Source organism: Aotus nancymaae, unplaced genomic scaffold (assembly GCF_030222135.1).
Source record: "Aotus nancymaae isolate 86718 unplaced genomic scaffold, 86718_ANA_hifiasm-v0.15.2.pri h1tg000031l, whole genome shotgun sequence".
Lineage (NCBI taxonomy): Eukaryota > Metazoa > Chordata > Mammalia > Primates > Aotidae > Aotus > Aotus nancymaae.
Window position 1 is genome coordinate 4,430,521 of NW_026988444.1, and position 17,696 is coordinate 4,448,216.

General features: G+C 51.1%; 1 protein-coding gene and 1 pseudogene across 6 annotated transcripts in view; both read right to left on the reverse strand.

Annotated features, from left to right (window-relative positions):
- The window catches only part of HDAC4 (histone deacetylase 4), a 355,366-nt gene that overhangs the window by 179,667 nt on the left and 158,003 nt on the right, over positions 1-17,696 (reverse strand). For 4 of the 6 annotated variants that reach the window (XM_064383397.1, XM_064383398.1, XM_064383400.1 and 1 more), the window contains one exon: positions 16,756-16,827. In XM_064383397.1, coding sequence (XP_064239467.1) covers positions 16,756-16,827 — 72 coding nt within the window. Of the gene's footprint in view, positions 1-6,373; positions 6,436-6,859; positions 7,376-16,755; positions 16,828-17,696 lie in introns of those variants that run through there. The other 2 variants (XM_064383401.1, XM_064383399.1) reach the window with 2 other exon arrangements.
- Positions 319-1,885, reverse strand: LOC105725847 (DAZ-associated protein 2-like; annotated as a pseudogene).

Genomic DNA, 17,696 nt, shown 5'->3' on the forward strand with positions numbered 1-17,696 from the left:
CAGAATGCAGAAAACCACACACTGAACAGAAGCACGTGCTCAGCCCTAGGTATGAACTTGCCTTGCACACTCACTGCAGAGCGTACACGGGAGAGACGCGTAGGGAGGAACGGAACAGTACAATTCATACTCCACCAACAGAGGTGCTTCCAGCCTCTTCTCATTAAGCAGTGGATGCCTTTTTCTGCAAGCCTTCATGAAACATTTACAAAAACCAATGTCACGTAAAGAACACAATGGTCAAATACACATAGTGCAGACCACAACACTGGAACACACTGCAACAGAACTAGAAATAAGACCAGGAGGGGCCGGGCGCAGTGGCTCACGCCTCTAATCCCAGCACTTAGGGAGGCCGAGGCAGGTGGATCACGAGGTCAGGAGATGGAGACCATCCTGGCTAACACAGTGAAACTCTATCCCTACTAAAAATACAAAAAAGTAGCTGAGTGTGGTGGTGGGCGCCTCTAATTCCAGCTACTCGGGAGGCTGAGGCAGGAGAATCACCTGAACCCGGGAGACAGAGGTTGCAGTGAGCTGAGATCGCAACAGAGCGAGACTTCGCCTCCAAAAAAACACAACCCAGGAGAAACAAAAATCCAAACATAGGAAAAATAAGTATCTTTCTCTTAAAAACTTCAAGTTCTAGTGACAGTGAAGGAAATTTATAAAGTAATGAACATGTCACACATCAAAAATAGGAACTGCCCAAAATTCAGCTCAGAGAACAATGAATGGTTACCTACATGTAAGTAACTGAAAAAGGAATCCAAACAAATAAAAACACTGGACTCAAAAGGTCAGAAAGAGAACTAGAAAATTAAGGCCTAGGTTGTGCAATGAGAACAAGGAAGAAGGAAATCCAGCAGGTCGCTGATCTACGCAGAACGGACAGGGCCTACGGCGTGGACAGTCTGTGCTTCTCAGAGGGACACCGTGACCTCTCTCGGGAACCGGTCAGCAGCCTTTCGGTGCGGACATCTTCAACGACACACACAGTTAGCGAGAGGAGTATGGTGAACACCCACATACGCAGCTACCGCAATGATCAACATTAGCCATTTAGCTTCACCTACGAACATCCATCTTTTTTTTTTTTTTTTTAACGAAAACAAGGCGATCTTTATGAAAATGGTGAGGAAATCATCTAAACAGATGGCCCCAGGAATTACTGAGACATCCTGAATCCTGAAACATCTCTACATTTTCCCTCTCCTTTCCAAGCTGTTATCACCGTGGTCTTCCTCATCCTGCTCTCGGTCGTGATCTTGATCTTCTTTTACAGGAATGTTGCCAGCAGTAGCCCCAGCTCCAAAGCTGGCACCTGCATTGTACCCTCCTTCCACCAGCACTGTAGAGCCAGGTGGCTAGATGGGACCGACTGGATAATAAGCCATGGGGATTGTGGAAACTAAAGGCCCAACAGCCACAGACTGGGCCATGGGAAGATACAGAGAGGCTCCAGGAAACGCGGCCGACATGGTGGGGACCGTGGCAGCCCCTGGGTGCACAAAGCTCGGACGACAGAGCTCTGAGTAGGCAGGTGGAGCATCGGTATCACGTGGAGCCTGAGGAATGTGCAAGGTCCGAGGGTATACTGGATTCCCAGGAGGCTGCACAGGGTAGGTTGGCTGTGCTGGATATTGACCTCTGCTGTTCATGGTGCCTGCAGGTCTGGTTCATCTCGGCGTCGCGGACGGTTGTTTTTTTCCATCCTCTTCCTGTTCGGAGCCACTTCCGTGCCACGTGATGGTCCCAACATCCATCTTTTTTTCTTTATTTCTAATCCCATGGAATGACATATCTCAACGTTAAATGGATAACAGATGGGAAATGAGTCATATCTTTTTAAAGTTTTTTCACACTAATATTGTGAATTTAAAAAATAATTACAGATTCACAGGAAGTTGCAAGGGAAGTCCAGAGAGGTCCCAGATGCCCTTCAGCCAGGTCCCCACTGGCTCCACTTTCTGTAGCCAGAAAAGCCGGGGAGCCGACCCGGGTGCCATGTTGTCATGACCAGGGCAAGGTATCCCTTACTATGAAGATCCCTCCCTCCCGCCAGCCCTTGGACGTAACTCCTTCTGCGGGCGGTGACAGGTGACCCGTGGGTGAAGCACAGAAAGCAGAGGCCTCACCGCCCTGTGTCTCTTTACCCTCCCCATTTACAGCTGCCTTAAATGTCTCCTCCACGTGAAGGAGAGCCCGGTCAGATGGTATCAGTGTTCCCGTGAACACCATTTAGAAAAACGACAGGGCAGAAGTGAGGGGGATGGGGCCACAGGCCGCCAGTTTGTTCTCTGACATAAACTGTTGGGGAAAGCAGAGGTTCTGTGCATGGGAGGAGGAGCCACCACAGTGCCAGCTGACACCACATCGGGGAGGAGTTGGGAGCATTCTGGGAAACCCTCTGGAAAAAAATCACAGCTCCAACCAACAAAGCTGAGAGCATCTGCTTAGCACACGGGGGCTACTGAAGTGCAAAGCAAGACAGACAGGGCGGGGCTGCGGAAGGAGCTGTGGGGACCCTGTCCCCTCCCTAGGGGTTAGGGGTAGCCGACTGGGAAGGACGACCCATGTCCATCTTTGTGTCCTCAGCGCTAACCACAAGGCCTGGACTCAACTGTGTCGCAAGAGTCACCTCCAGTTCTGCCTCAAAGTGCGTGAAGAGTGGGAAACACACACACACACACACACACACACACACACACACACACACAGGCTTCAACTGAAGAACAGCTACTTCCACATCTGTCCACATTCTTAAGGTACATTCTTGAATGTACAATAAACTCAAAAATCTCATTTTTCAGCCAGTCATCGTGGACAAAAGCCATTTTTATAATGCACACACAACTTGATGCGATTCTCTTCTGGTGAGTATTTCTTTCAAGAGGTCCTATTAAATGACAAGCCGAAACTATTGAAGCTGTTATGACCTTTGAGGCAGTAAAACTTTCCTTAACAGATCACTTATTTTCTTCTGAGTAATAAGCTGCATCAACAATGCAGAAAGCTTTACTCAAAAATGTATTCCAAATTTGATTCTAACAGAAAATAAAGTCCTTCCTTGCCAGCATTAAATCCAAATGTGGCTGTAAATATAGTGCCAAAAGGGGCTCCAACGACCCTTCCCACCCCCAAGGGACGATGCCCTGTGCTACAGCAAGGCCAGGCCAGAAACATCTCGGAAGCGTCTCACTTCACGTCCCTGGCTCTGGCGGCAGCCCGTGATGTGATTCTCACGGAATTCTGTGTGCACAGTCACTGGGTGCTGGCCGGAGCAGCCAGGGCTCTGTCTGGAGGGGCACGATCTGTGTGCTTTTGCCCTGCGATTTCATGAAAATACAAGTGTTAAGATTTTTCCCTGCTCTCTACTTCAGAACTATCCTTAAAGCTCTTTAGAAAATCCCTTTAATGTTTCTAATTTCTGCTATATCCCCAGGAAGAAAAAAACATCTTTTGGAAATGTTTGCAAGCTCAAATTGAGCAAGAGCTGAAAATAAAAACCTGGCATGCAGTTGGTAAGTTGGCTTTGAAGAAGTGCATAAATGTACTTCCTGAAAACCATAAATAGAACCAGGCCTTACCCCATACCAAAAAAAAAAAAAAGGTGAAATGTGCTTTAAGTTCTCCTGTAGAAGTGCAGCCACTAAAGGCAGGCAGGACCCCCGGAAATAACTGAGGGACACAGCCACCCATCTGAGAGGCTGCCACAGTCACGCTGCAGTCAAGGCATTCCCGGAGCATCATTCTGAGACTCCGCAACCCCGATGCAAAAGCAACCGAGTGGAAACAGTAACAGAAACCCCTGCTTTAGGATTGAGCACTAATTTAAAGTGTTTTTGCTTTATTATCTCCTTTTGTCCTCACAGCCCCCCTGAAGCAGGTCCCAGAGGGGACCTGGGTATCACAGATGGGAGACGTGGCCAGTAAGCGTTGTCACCTGGATTCAAAACCAGATACACCTCCAGAAATACCAGCCCCTCCCTGAAACCACTGCAGCCTGTCTCCCAGCCTGCTCACACCAGCCCAAGTTACACGTGACTCCTGAAAGCACCCGAATATCCTAAACCCAATGGATAAAAATGTATTTCTGAAAATTAAAAATAGCGTCCGTGGTCGAGGAAGCCTACAAACCCCGCTGCAGTTGTTCTTGGCTTCTCAGTTACGTAAGGTCAAGTTTACGTAAGAACACATTTCAGAATTTCCTCCTTAGCAACCTCCAAACGTTTGGCTATGTGTTCCACCTAACAGCTGGGCCAAAGCAGGAACCACTATTACTTAACAGTAACAGTTGAAATATTTAAATTTAGAAAGTATTTCTTGTACTTGGCATTGGAGAAGAGAGGGCACCAAGGAAGAGGCCTGAAGGAGGCAGCCCCTCTCCTCTGGGGCGAGCCGGCCTCTTCGAGCTGAGGACTGCCCTCCCAGCGGCAACGTGCATTCCGCCTGGGCTTTCTGGAGAACGGCGTGGGCCACAGCATCTTCAAGGGCACTGTGGGTCACTGGGGGTGGGAATCATCCAGCAGGCAGGTGGAAATGCAGAAGGGAGGGGGCTGGTTCAGACTTCTGTCCAGAAAAATCACCTGGAAAGCTTGTCAGAAAGCGACTCCCGCCTCCCAGTCTCAATTCCTCAACTAGTAACTACTGTGTGATGTCCCCAGGGGCAGTAAATGCCAATCAACGCACGGTACTTAGCTGAATGATGGATGAGTGGCCTTGGTAAGCGGCCCTGTGGCCATCAGTGTCCTCCTCATTGCTGTCATTAGCAGCAGCCACGAGTCCCACTTTGAGCAGGACCTTGCTGCTGGCTGTGGAGAAGGCACTCACACTCTCTGCCCGACAAAGAGATCCTGGAGCCACCCACTCCCTCAGCTGCAGCAGCCTTACAAGGTAGGGTTTGGAAGAAGATGCGTGCTAGCACTAAGCAAACACTGTCTGTCAAAAAAGGAAAAGAAACCAAGTCTACTTTGTGGACCCTGCGTGGAAGAGACCCAGGGCCCGGGAGAGGCACGGATCTTTCCACGGAACTTTCTGTTATGTTCTGCTATGAACGCCCAGTGCAGGCCCCTCCCAGGTTCAGCTCAGGCTCGCAAACGCATACCACTCAGTGTCTCAAGCCTTTGAAACCACTGCACAGATTCACACTAATCCTCCTCCAGCACAAGGTCCACTCCACCCACATTCCCCATGAATTAATGCAACGCCATCAGCAGATGCTTAAAGCCAAAAATCCTGAGGATACCCTGGACTCTTCTGCTTCCTGCACAGCCCACCTGCAACCTAAGGCAATCCCACCTATGGCAAATAGCTCTAGAATCTGTCCGATTTTCTACATTTCCACTCCAACCACCGGGCTGAGCCCCGTCTGCTACCTGGGTTGCTCCCAGACGCTGGTGGGTCTCCCTGCTCCTCCCATGCCTAACCCCCTGGCCACCGCATTCTCTACAGCACAGGTCACATGGTGTCACTTCTCTGCTCAGAACCCCCAGGAGACCCCATTGCACTCAGAGGTCATGCCTAATTGACCCTGGCCTTTGAAGTCTCCTGCGCAGCCCGCTCCCTCTCCTCCTGACCGGGTCTTTGGCCTGCAAACGTCTGCTCACCTTCAGAGGAGGCCTGCCCTCATCGGCGGGCGTAAAATCACAGCCCCCCGTTCCCGAGCCCGCTCTGCCTTCCCTGCTCTACTGTTCATTCGGGGCCTTTACTAGTTTCCTTTCTTCCTCCCAGGGTACCACGGGCGCCACAAAACAGGGGTCTCTGTGTCAATCACAAATACATGTACCCCATGTGCCAAGGGCAGGGGCTGGCATTAGAAGTCCCGATCAATACGAATGAGCAAAGAAAGGAAGGAAGGAATGAATGAATGAGTGAATACATGATTGAAGGAAGGAATGAACGGATGAGTTTAAAGTGGAAATCCACCCTGCTGCATCCCGTCCTTGATGCTCACTCTCCTCCACAGCGATTCTCACCTCACATCTTCTAATAGTGTAGGTAATTTACAATCAGTGAGTTTGACTAAGTGAGCATATTTAGAATCTATCAGCCAACAACCAGAAAATTCAAACTCTTCTCAAACATATATTAAAGATTCATAAAAACTGGCCACAAAGCAAGTCTCAATAAAATTCAAAGGCTGGGTAATTTCTAACCATAATGCAGTAAATTAGAAATCAGTAACAAAAAAGATGACTTGGAAAATTCAGACGCTCAGAAATCAAAAAACACTTCTAAATATTTCATTTTTTTCAAAGAAAAAGGGAACCATAAAACAAATTTCAAAATAACTCTCTTGAGAAACAGTAAGACTTCACAAAGTATTAATGTAATATGCTTTACAAATTAAATACTACAAAATAGAACTTACCCAAAGCAGCGCCATTTGAACCGCAAGGGAGGCGCCGCATAGAGCCCTGAATGCTTCCAGCATCCAAAGGAAGAAAGGCTAAAAATTCACAAGTGAAATGCTCAACCTAAAAGAACAGGAATATCCGAGTAAACCCAGAGAAAGGAGAATAGCGGTAAGAATAGGAATTAATAAAATAGAAAACACGCCCCCACGAGCAGGTCCGAGAAGGCAGAGGCCAGTCTCTGGGAGAGTCACTGCCTGCGGGCTGCCCCCGATGAGAAGCACCTGGATGGAAGGTGGAGCCTGGCTGGCTCTGGAGCAGGACATGCAGACCAGGAAGGCAGTGGGAGGCCGGCCTGCCCGAGGAGGTGCTCAGTAGACAGCTGCAGAACTGAAAGAAGTGCCAGCCCCTTCCTCAGGCGCCTGACGAATCCTCCTTCAATTTCTTCCCCTTGCCCATGGCCACATACCTGCCACTCAGGGGACAACCCGGTCCACCCTCACCTGGAAGACCCCTGGCTCTGATGGCCCCTCAGAGCCCCCCGTTGGGAACACAGCCTGAGTTTGTTTCTGCATCACGCATGACAGTGCGCATCTTGCTGTGAGGTCCAGAAATGGAAAGCTTCCTCAAAAAATGGGCAGGTCCCTCTGGTAGGGGATGTGGTGTTGGTATGGTGAAAACATGGCATTAGGGTCAAAGGTGGCCGCTGAGAGGGAACACCCTTTCAGCTGGAGCGCAACACCCTAACACAGGCAAGGGGCAGCAAACAGCCCTCTCCCGCGTCCCGGCGGCACCGGCTTTGAGACACCACTGAAGGGTCCGAAGGCTCTCTGGATACATGCTACAATCCACAGCCACGAAGCACACAAAGCTGGTAATAAAAGAAAAAAGATAAAAAGCCCTTAAGCACAAGTGATGTCATGATGCAAAAATTCCTTCCTGGATGATACTTCTGCCACCAGCGCGGCTCCGAATGCACAAGCCAACCAGATTCCCAGTGGGAAAAAAATCCTTTCTCCCACCCAATCATCACCTGGAACTGCGGAACCCTCCCTAGACATCCTCAGGGACACTGCTCTGCATTCTGTATCAACACGGACCTCAGGGGCACGGCAGGGACTGCCACTTAGCTTCCTCTTTCCCTAAAAGTAGAGAAACAACCAGTCACCAGCTCCACTCCATCAGGGTTTGCTGTGGATGTGTGGACGGTTTCAGAAGTGCCCAGAGGATCTTCTCAGACAGTCCGCCCAATTCTCCATGACGCCCCAACCAATCACCGTTTGCTTCCTTACCACCCGTGTTCCTTGCTGCGGGCAGGCAGTAAGCTCTTCATAACTCTTCGGGTCTAAGCATCAACAGCATGAAATGTAACGGGGTAGAACAGCCTGTGAGGGACAGCAATAACCCAGACAATCTAGCTTCCACCCAGGATGGAGAAGGTTTCTAGCTGTCTGCCTCAAGCACCAGGGACAGGGAAGGAGCCAGCTGGAAAGTGAGGCAGCAGGCTCGAGGGCAGGACTGGCAGGGAGCAGTGTCCTCGGCCGCGTGGGGAGCACGGGTCCCACTCGCCAGCCACAGGGTGGCATGTAAGAGCTACAGGGGTATTTCTGGTCAAAAGTAACAGAATGAACATAATCAAGCTGTCCTGCTCCCTCCAAGATCCTGCTGAAACAGCGTGTGGATTGTTTAGAAAGACACACCAACACAACACACACAGCAGATGAGAGGGCAGCCATAAAACTCTGAAGTCAGAAAGGACCTGGGTGAATAGGTATCAGAGACAGCAAAGCTGACCCAACAGCCGGGTGGGCCAAGGGAGGGGCAGACCGGTCTCAGTCACACAGCCCTCCGGGGCACAGGGATGGTGGCACCAGGACTGGAGGTGAAGGAGAATGAAAGGCCCAGCCAGGGAGCGCAGGGCCCCACCCGAGCTGACCCCATGCGGCCTGCAGAGCCCAGGGACTACTCCCCTCTGGAGGAGACAGAACAGGACTGAAAACTGTGACCCAGGAAGCTGCCCAGCTACACGTGCGACGTGCTGGTCTTCCTGCCCCAGGACGGGGGCAGCCAGCCTCCGGCCTGCCCAGCGAGGTCACAGGGGCCAAGCAGCCTGCTGGACACCACTGCCAAGCGGGACCGGGCAGCCCCTAGTGGCCAGCACCATGCATGCCCCTGTAGGTCCCGTCAGTCCCAGTGCCCTCTGCAAACGATGGCAGACAGCCGCGCTCACCTGAAAGGCCAGGAAGACTGGCCACAGAAGGCCAAGCTGGACAGACAACAAACACCTGGGGGAAATACAGACAGACAGACAGACAGAGAGAAGGGAAGACAGGCCCTCCAAAGACAGTGACCAGGAGCAGGAGGCAGCCCTGGAGTGCAGGACGGGAGGGCGCATCTCGGGTGCCGAGGAGCACTGTCCACAGCAGTCTTTGCCCAGTCAAATTAGCAACTAAGCCTTGGAGAGGCTCACAGGAGAAAAAGCCAGCAGGGCCCTCTGAAGGCAGATGTGACTGACTGAGCAGCTGCCTGAGAGTCACCGCCATGCAGACCAGGTCCAGCAGGTTGCAGGTCCAGCAGCGGCCACTACAGGGTGGCCCAGGCCCCCTGCTACATCTCCTAACTGGTTCCATCCACCAGGAATCTTCTCAAGACACATTTTCAATGAAATTCAAGCCTTCCTGTTCTGCTTCCCAACATCCGCTGGACTTGGGTTTCCTTGAGACCATCACTCCTAGGGAAGCTGCCACAAAGGGATGGGAAGGTGGAAGGGACGGGGCTTGAGCTGCAGGAAGTGGCAGAGCCACAGGCCTGGGACCAGGCAGACCAGAGGGTACCGGAAGCAAGAGTGCAAGAGAACACAGACCCATCCCGTGTGCCCGACACCGCGCCAGAAACTTGCCCTCGCTCCCTGCGCCCTGGTCCAGGACCCAGCAGCTATGGGAAGCCGGGGAGGAGCAGCCTGCTAGAGGCCACGCGGCGGGCGGGACAGGCAGACTGTGCTGCCCCCAGGTCTGCCCGGCTCCCAGGCCCTGGAGCAACTCAGCGCGGGGCAGGGGAGAGGGGCCCAGGGCCTCATCCTTCACCGGCCTCTTTCAATACGGAGCCCGAAGTGGGAGGGCAGGAGGGAGCTCTCGCCGTGAGAGTAAGGAGCAAAGTGAATGGGGTGGAAACACGATCTGTGTATGCCACATGAAAGGTGCTGTGTTTCCAGAGAAGCCTGGCATGTGACTGCTCATGGGAGGTCACAGATCTGACGGGAGGGAGAGCGGAATCAGAAGCGACTGTCCTCCAGTGGCAAAAAGCACACAGCGTAAGAGAAAAACGGGACTATTCGAAGTTTTCAGGGAGGAGAGGGATGACAGACTGGGAAGGAGTGGAGAAGGAGGCATGGGGATGAAAGGCCTTGAAAAATAACACCTTGTGAAATTCTTCAGAGGTAATGTGCCTTCAGTCGTCCAAGGGAAACTGGAATTTGAGGATGACTCGACACCACATCCAGTGAACAAGGTGGTTACCGAGCAGCAGGGTGCAGCTTCTGGTCCAAAACTATCCTCAGCTGTAAAGTAACGGGGCCGGGCACAGTGGCTCACACCTGTAATCCCAGCACTTTGGGAGGCTGAGGCAGGTGGATCATCTGAGGTCAAGATTTCGAGACCAGTCTGACCAACATGGTGAAACCCCATCTCTACTAAAAATACAAAAATTAGCTGGGTGTGGTGGCGGGCACCTGTAGTCCCAGCTACTCGGGAGGCTGAGGCAGGAGAATCACTTGAACCCGGGAGGCGGAGGTTGCAGTAGGCCGAGATCACACCAGTGCACTCCAGCCTGGAAACTGTGTCTAACTAACTAACTAAATAAATAAAATAATAAATCAATAAAATGAATGAAGTGATGGGGACAGTTCACCTGAGTCACTCCAGAAGTGAGTCTTAAAGCATCTCTAATTGCTCGTAACCGTTCACGACACGTGCACAGCCTCCGGGGATAATGCCGTAGTGCAGTCAGCTTTTACAGCTACCTGGCGGCAGACTCCTGCATCCAGCCTTTGAGTCCCGGCTATTCACACTGGCCCTCAGGGCAACTTGACAGAGGGCAGTGGACGAACTCTCAATATTAGTTTGAACTAAAGGAATCAAACCATGGGAATTCTTTTCAGATTCTTCAAATGTTGACCAAAAAAGCCAAACTCTGTAAAATATTTGAAGAGGTTGATTTTAAGCCAAATATGAGTGACTGGCTCAGGACACGGCCTCTGGAGGTCCTGAGAACACGTGCCCGAGGTAGTCACATTACACGTTGGTTTTATGTGTCTTAGGGAGATGGAAGCCACAGGCAACATGTGTAAGATATACGTGGGTCTGGCCCAGAACACCCTCAAGTAGTAGGGTGAGGGAATCACACGTCCTAGACAGACTGAAAGATTTTCTGGCTGAAGAGCTGACGTCAGCATAAAGAAATGTTTGAGTTAAGATAAGGGGGGTTCTTGTTATGTGGATGAAGCGTCCAGGAAGCAGGCTTCAGAGAGAACAGATGGTAAATGTCTCTTATGGGACCTTAGAAGGTGACATGTAGTTAAATCTCTCCTGGATCAGGAAAAAAAGATTGGAAAGGGCATGGGATTTCTCTCCAGAATGCACATATCCCCCGCCAGAGGCAGTTTTCTACGGCCACTCAAAATATGTGGAAGGAATATATTTTGGGGTACGATGCTTTCATTTCCTTCAGGGCCTGCTCTCCGTCACATGCTGCTATCCCAGCGTCAATCATTCTCACTGAGGAATCTCACTGCTGTGACTGCTTCGTCATGCTAACGCTGGTCAGCGTCGCCCGAACTCCAGCAGGAGGAGGGCCTAAGGAGGCCTGCACGACCCCATTCCCATCACCACCTCCACTCATTTTTCAAGGTTTTTGGGATCCCTTGGCCGAGAAGGGGGTCCGTTCATTGGCTTAGAGGGCTTGGAATTTTATTTCAGTTTACACAAACAACCTGATTTAACTTTGATGTCTTTCCATCGTACGCTTTCATTTTACCTCCAAAAATTAAAACCGAGCAAGCAAAAAAGCAAAGCAGGCATGTCCGGCGGCGGACCTGACTGACCTGGCGATCCCACCGCGGCGGGCGCGCAGCAGAGTCCGTGGCCGCAGGGAGTTGACTCCGCAAAGACACTTCCCCGGATCTGAGGAAAACAGCGAGGCACTCACGGCCGTGCCGCCAGGAGGAGGCCACCACAGGCTCCCTTCTTCCCGCCATTCCTGCCCGGCCTTTCCATGGGGACCACTCGAGGAACGACCAAAGGCAGCCGTCGTCCTTCACTGGGTCCTATCCAAACCCTAGAAACTCCAACTTTACGTGAAAAACTCACAAAGGGCCACCATGTAAGAATATTACAACCAAGGACTCTGCTACCGCGGGCTCCGTGTCCGAAGGTAATTAACAGCTTCCGGTGCCGACACAGGGAGACTTTGGAAGCTTCCCCTGAGGTCACACATGCTCGCCGCTTTGTACCAGGTTCCACTTTCTTCTCACCAAACAAAACACCGCAACAACCTCCACAAAACACATCCAGGAGGCAGCATGAGCTCCAGGCACCTGCCAGCCTCAAACACTGCCTGTTCCAAATGAAAGAGCAGTGTCGGGAACTCAGCAGCCCCTGCCGCAGAGCGGTGGCCAAACACCCCTTAGATCTGGGAGTCTGACACTGAAGCCAAGCAGGAATTTTGCATTATTTTGGAGAGTTTCTCTACAGTTTCCAGTTAATCCCCTTTAAGGTTCCAGAATTTTCTTTTAAAAATGGTGCTTTCGAAGTATAGCCTTAAAAAGAATCCTCCGTAAATCTGACAGATACAGAGGGACACAGGTACAGGGGGTGGTGTAACCGCCACCCTATGCCTGAGGAATCATGGAGCATGCTTCTCTTTAGTCCAGCGTTCCATCCTTAACACCGGCCTCCACGTCCCCTTTTGGCGATGAAGGGCATGACATCTTCTGAGGCTGTCATTCTCCCAGCAGCGCAGTCCTCGGGGCAGACACGGATCCCTGTCCTGTAATGCATACGCCGAGCGACGCTGGGAGAGCAGCCACGGGATTCAATCCGAGGCTCTGGCTTTCCTTCTGCAGGGGCAGGAGTGGGTCCAGGAGCCAGGGCGCCCGGTCGCTGTGGAGAGCAGTGCCGTGGGGGCCGGAAGCCGTCGGCATGGCGTCTGGTTGACGGGAAGTCCTTCGTCCACACTTCCTGTTGTTACTGAGGTTTCTTGTTGGCCTCCGGTTTGCTCCTGGACGCCTGAGGCCTCCTCCCCAAACCCCTCTCTCCACGATGGGGGTTGCTGAGCACCTGCAAGGCCTGGGTGGTGGCCGAGCCAGCTCGCCCTCCAGCCCCGGAACCCAACACCTAGCACTTTCGTGCATGTCACATTTTCTATAATAAACCTGCACTGCTTTTATAGGCAGGAAGCGGGGAGTCTGCTCTAATACTTAAGCACGTACTATAGTGATTCCGAAGCGAATGACTGAGAATAAGAGTTTTTAAGCTTACCACGATTCCGCCCTTGGGCAGTGGGTTCGTGATCCCGTCTGACATTCTGCTGCTCTCCTGGCTGACTGATTCCAGACCTTCTCCTCTGTCCTCGCTCTCCAGCAGCTCCTCCCCAGCCTAACTCTGAGCCAGTGACTCTGCTTGCTAAATCCATGAGAAAACACAAGGCTCTAGCAGAGAACCGGGGGTCACGCGCTCCTGCCGCCACGTCTCCGCCTGGGCTCTGCCTCGGTGCCAGGTCCCCTCCAAGGGTGGCCCTTCCTTCACCAAGCGAGCACCAGCTGGCAGGACGGGGGAAGAGCACAGCCGCGCCCACAATTCTGGCAGTCCACCTACCCAAAGCATAAACAGGAGGCAAAGATGGAGTCGTACTAACGCCACGGCTGTTACATCTCGGTGGCAGGCAAACGGTTATGCTTGCTTTTATGACAGAGCTACTTTACGACTAACATTTTAAAAAAGAAATAAAAAGAAGCAAAGTCTACAGATAAAAAGTCATAAGGGAAGTTGAAGAAATCAAAGTTGATCTAGGACAAAAGGTATTTTGGCCTTTTCTTCCTCCAGCACAGGTGACAATATCCCAAACCCAAAACCAACGCCCCAAATGCCTCCAAATCCCAAACTTCTTCATGGTGGCACTCAAAGCCAACGCTCATTGTCAGCATTTCTGATTTTGAATTTTTAGACTTAGGGTGCTCGACCAGTAAGTATAATGCAAATATTCCAAAGAGATCCAACACCCGAAACACGTCCACTTGCAAGCATTTCAGAGAACAGACGGTCAACCTGTATAGACTTTCCCAAAGACGTGACACGCTCACCTGACGCTTCTAAAATCTCAACTTAAATGGCGCACAATCCATGGCAGCAAGAGTGCTTTTCTGTTGAAGTGGGAATTTATTAGGACTAAGTGTATTGAAAAAGAACCATGATCAGAAAAAGGCTGTGTTGAACATGAGACCACCCACACGAGGGGAATGGTCAGGAAACGGGACAGATCAACCGTGGGAGGCCGCCTGAGGACCCTTCCTGCCCCGAGTACGTGCTCATCTGTTCAAAGGGAGCCAGCGCTCATGGCGAATGCTGGAGTCATTCCTGACAATTTTATATACATATATTTGTGCATGTGTGTGTGTGTGTGTGTGTGTGTGTATAAATGTATGTGTGTGTATGTTTCCACAGCTTCAAATGTCAAAATAATAGTTAAGATTAAATTTAATCATTAAGAAATGTACAACAGCAATTTGGATTGACATAAAAATATACCCAAAAATGTTTCTACTCCCATATCATAAAAACGTGGCTTTGAAGACAATTTCCTATCCATTTTCAAATTATCACCTAACCTGAGATTAATATTTCTTTGTAGTATTTTACAGCGGGTTGAAATGACCAGAATGCAGTCTGCAAGAGCAGGCTTCACACTAGCGGATTCTCAGGCACAGGCTGGCGTGCAGGCTCAGTGACCCGTGTCATACAGGACTGCTGCACGCGCATGCATCCCTTCTCTGCCCACTGTACCTGGGCACCGCTGCTACGTTATTTAAAATTACTCTGCACACACTCCCACCACGCCCACCAACCCGTTCGTGAATCTGCAATAAATGCCAGGAGATACGGCACTGTCTTCGACCAGTTTGGAACCTGGTTACAAGGAAGGAAAATAGCCAGCATCAGCCTCATGGGACAGCATTCTCCACATGCCACCTCTCAAGTGGGAGGGCTCGCCCCAAAGGAAGAGAATGAGGGCGACAGGCTGCAGGAGAGGCCCAGGCCTTGAACTGGCAAGTAAAGGCGACATCACAGGCACTCCTCAGTACTAGTCAACGGGATGCTGAGATGACATTTATTGAGGAACTTCTAAAAAGCTGACACATATCTTTCATCTTTATGAGAACTCTGAAGAGAGGCATCATTATCCCTGGCTAAGAAATGAGAAAACAAAACCGAGCTGCTCATCAACTCGCCCGTGCTCCCACAGCAAACCGGCCACGTGGGCAGGCCCCAGGTCCCCTTTGCGGGAGGCTGAAGGCCCGGTCTGCCCTCACCCCGAGCTGGGATCCCATGCCAGGTCTACACAGGCAGGGTGCGCTTCCCAAGGTTAACCTGAAGCCCGCTTTGTTCGGTTCACTTGGAAACTGCAGATTTACCATCTTTTCCCAGCCCGTCAAGCTACCAAAAAACCCTGTTACCCTTGTGCCACGCCTGGCTGAGCACAAGCAAGTTGTCTCAAAAATGCCCAGCTACAGAAGTCAGCGTTTACACGGAAACAACACCAGCAAAGTGAATGCGAGAGAAAGTGAAAACCGAAACTGCTGACATGAGCCAAAATTTTAAAACTGCATCTTCATGTAGGATGTAAAGCTCCCCACCGCTCCCCCAGACCCTAGTGTGCTGCGGTGAAAAACAAGCTGCCTGATCAGTAATAATGCAGAATAAAATCAAGGTGTGAAAACAGGCAGAAAGGAGCCCCCCTAAGCATCCCCAAAGAGGCCAGGGCACCATACACCACAGACACAGAGAGCCTTCTGGAAGCAGGGCAAAGACACCTCCGGAACTCCGGGTTTGGAAAATGACAGAAAACCTGGCCAACCTGGGAGAATCACAAGGCAAAGAAGGACAACTCTTCTTGGAAATGCCCGGCCTGGCTTCAGCTGGCTTCAACTTCTTTTCAGGAGTGATGGGTGGGTCTCACTGGGGCACTGGAGGGCACAGGTGGTGCAGGTGGCAGCAAGGGCTGCCTGTCAAGGAGGGCACAGCAGAGCCAAGACCAGAGACCCAGGCCTCAGGGTGCAGTCCCCGCAAGGTCCTGCAGGACACGTGTGGAACGGGACACCATTTCCCTCAGCCCCACGCCTTCAGGAGGCTCGGATTTTATTCTGGGCAAGGCGGCATGGCTGGGAAGAATGGTACCCTCACAAGGAGTTTCAACCCTGGAGGATTCTACATGGGAACAGGGGTTTTACAGAAAAAGAAAAGGGGAAAAAATCTGTTTCCTTGGCCTATAGACTTGGAGCACTTTAAAATGTTACCTATGAGGCTGAGCGAAGTGGCTCAAGCCTGTAATCTCAACACTTTGGGAAGTCGAGGAGGGCAGATCACTTGAGGTCAGGAGTTCAAGACCAGCCTGGCCAATATAGTGAAACCTTGTCTCTACCAAAAATACAAAAAATTAGCTGGGCATGGTGGCGCACCCCTGTAATCCCAGCTACCTGGGAGGCTGAGGTAGGAGACTTGCTTGAATCCAGGAGATGAGGTTGCAGTGAGCCGAAATCGTGCCACGGCACTCCAGCCTGGGCGACAGAGTGAGACTCTGTCTCAAAATAAAGAAATACATAAATAAATAAAAATTACCTATGGAATGAAATATTTCTGATCACCACTGATGCTTTTTTTGTTAAAGAACTGCAAGGTACTTGGAAGACAGATGATGTCACTGATTCATTTAGCCAACAAAAGCTGGTGGCCACAGACAAGGCGTGGTCTACCCACGGTCCCGTGGCCAGTGGGACCCAGCCCGGCCCACTGCAAGCTCAGAGCTCTCTCCCACAGGCCCTCATGGGGATCAGGGCCAGGGGTTACACCTAAACCAAGCAGCTGGTGCCTTTGGGGAAAACACATCCTTTAGCACCAGAGAGAAAAAAAAACAAATCAGCATTTCTCTGTCACTGCAAGGCATGGAGCCATTTCATTTCCAAAAAGTATGTCCTCTTTTACCACAGGGAAGAGCACCCAAATTCAGAGAACCTGAAAACCCACACCTCCCCACTCGCCTTCTCCGCACTCCTCCAACAAGCCAGAGTCTCTGAACACTTCTTTGGCTCTGCGCAGGGCCAGCGGGACGGGGCAGGGGCGGGCAGACTTACCCGTGCTGGGCATGTGGTTCACACGGGCAGGATTCAGCAGCTCCACTGGCTGGTCTCGGCCAGAAAGTCCATCTGGAGAACAGAGAAGGCACTGGCTTGAGAAACTGCGTGCATTTCAGCCAAAATACTTTACGCTGGCAGTCTGCAGGGAGTGACTCCCCAAACAATGAAAATGCGTGCGCCCTTCCGACTTTTAAAGGGGGACACTTTCTGTTTCGTCACAGGTTATTTGTATTTGCCAAAGAAAATCAAAGCTCCTTTGTAGAACAACCAAAATACCTCCTACTGAGATACAGCAAATGCCTGCTTCTGGCCTAGGAGTCACTGGCTTAGCAATTTGGGTTGACTTTTGTTTAGCAACCACTCGTGCTGATCAGAAGTCGGCTTTTCTGCAGACCACAAGCATTAAGATAATCAAAAGAGAAGAGCAGCTCTTCCTCTTCCCAGATAGTGACAAACAGTCTGGACGCTCACAGAAGCGCAGCCCAAGGAGCACTCCAAACCCGCCCGGTGTGCAGGCAGGGAAGAAGGCGAGCCACGGCACCTGCAGCTGCAAACAAGCATGGAGAACGCTTCGCCAGGTGTTCTCAAGGTACAGAGTCCTTTCTTTAAAATCCACTTTCAGACTGCATTCGGGAGCTGCTTCTATCCATTCCAGCTCACTGCAAAGATGAGACTGGAGCCCACCCACCACCTAAACCTGGCGCAGGCTGCATTTAGACTGCCTGGGATTTTTCTATATTCTCCCAAGCAGAAAGGAAAGAAAACTCTGGCAAGATTTCCAGGAATCACACTTTTCTTTTAAAATTAGCTTCTGGCAAGTGGTGTCAAACGCCCTGCAATGATGTGCATCTCATCACAGACTTGCACGCGGAGCTCACTTTCCTTACTCAGTGAAGGAAGAGAGCACCAGCTTCACAGGGCGGCCATGGAATTCTGCA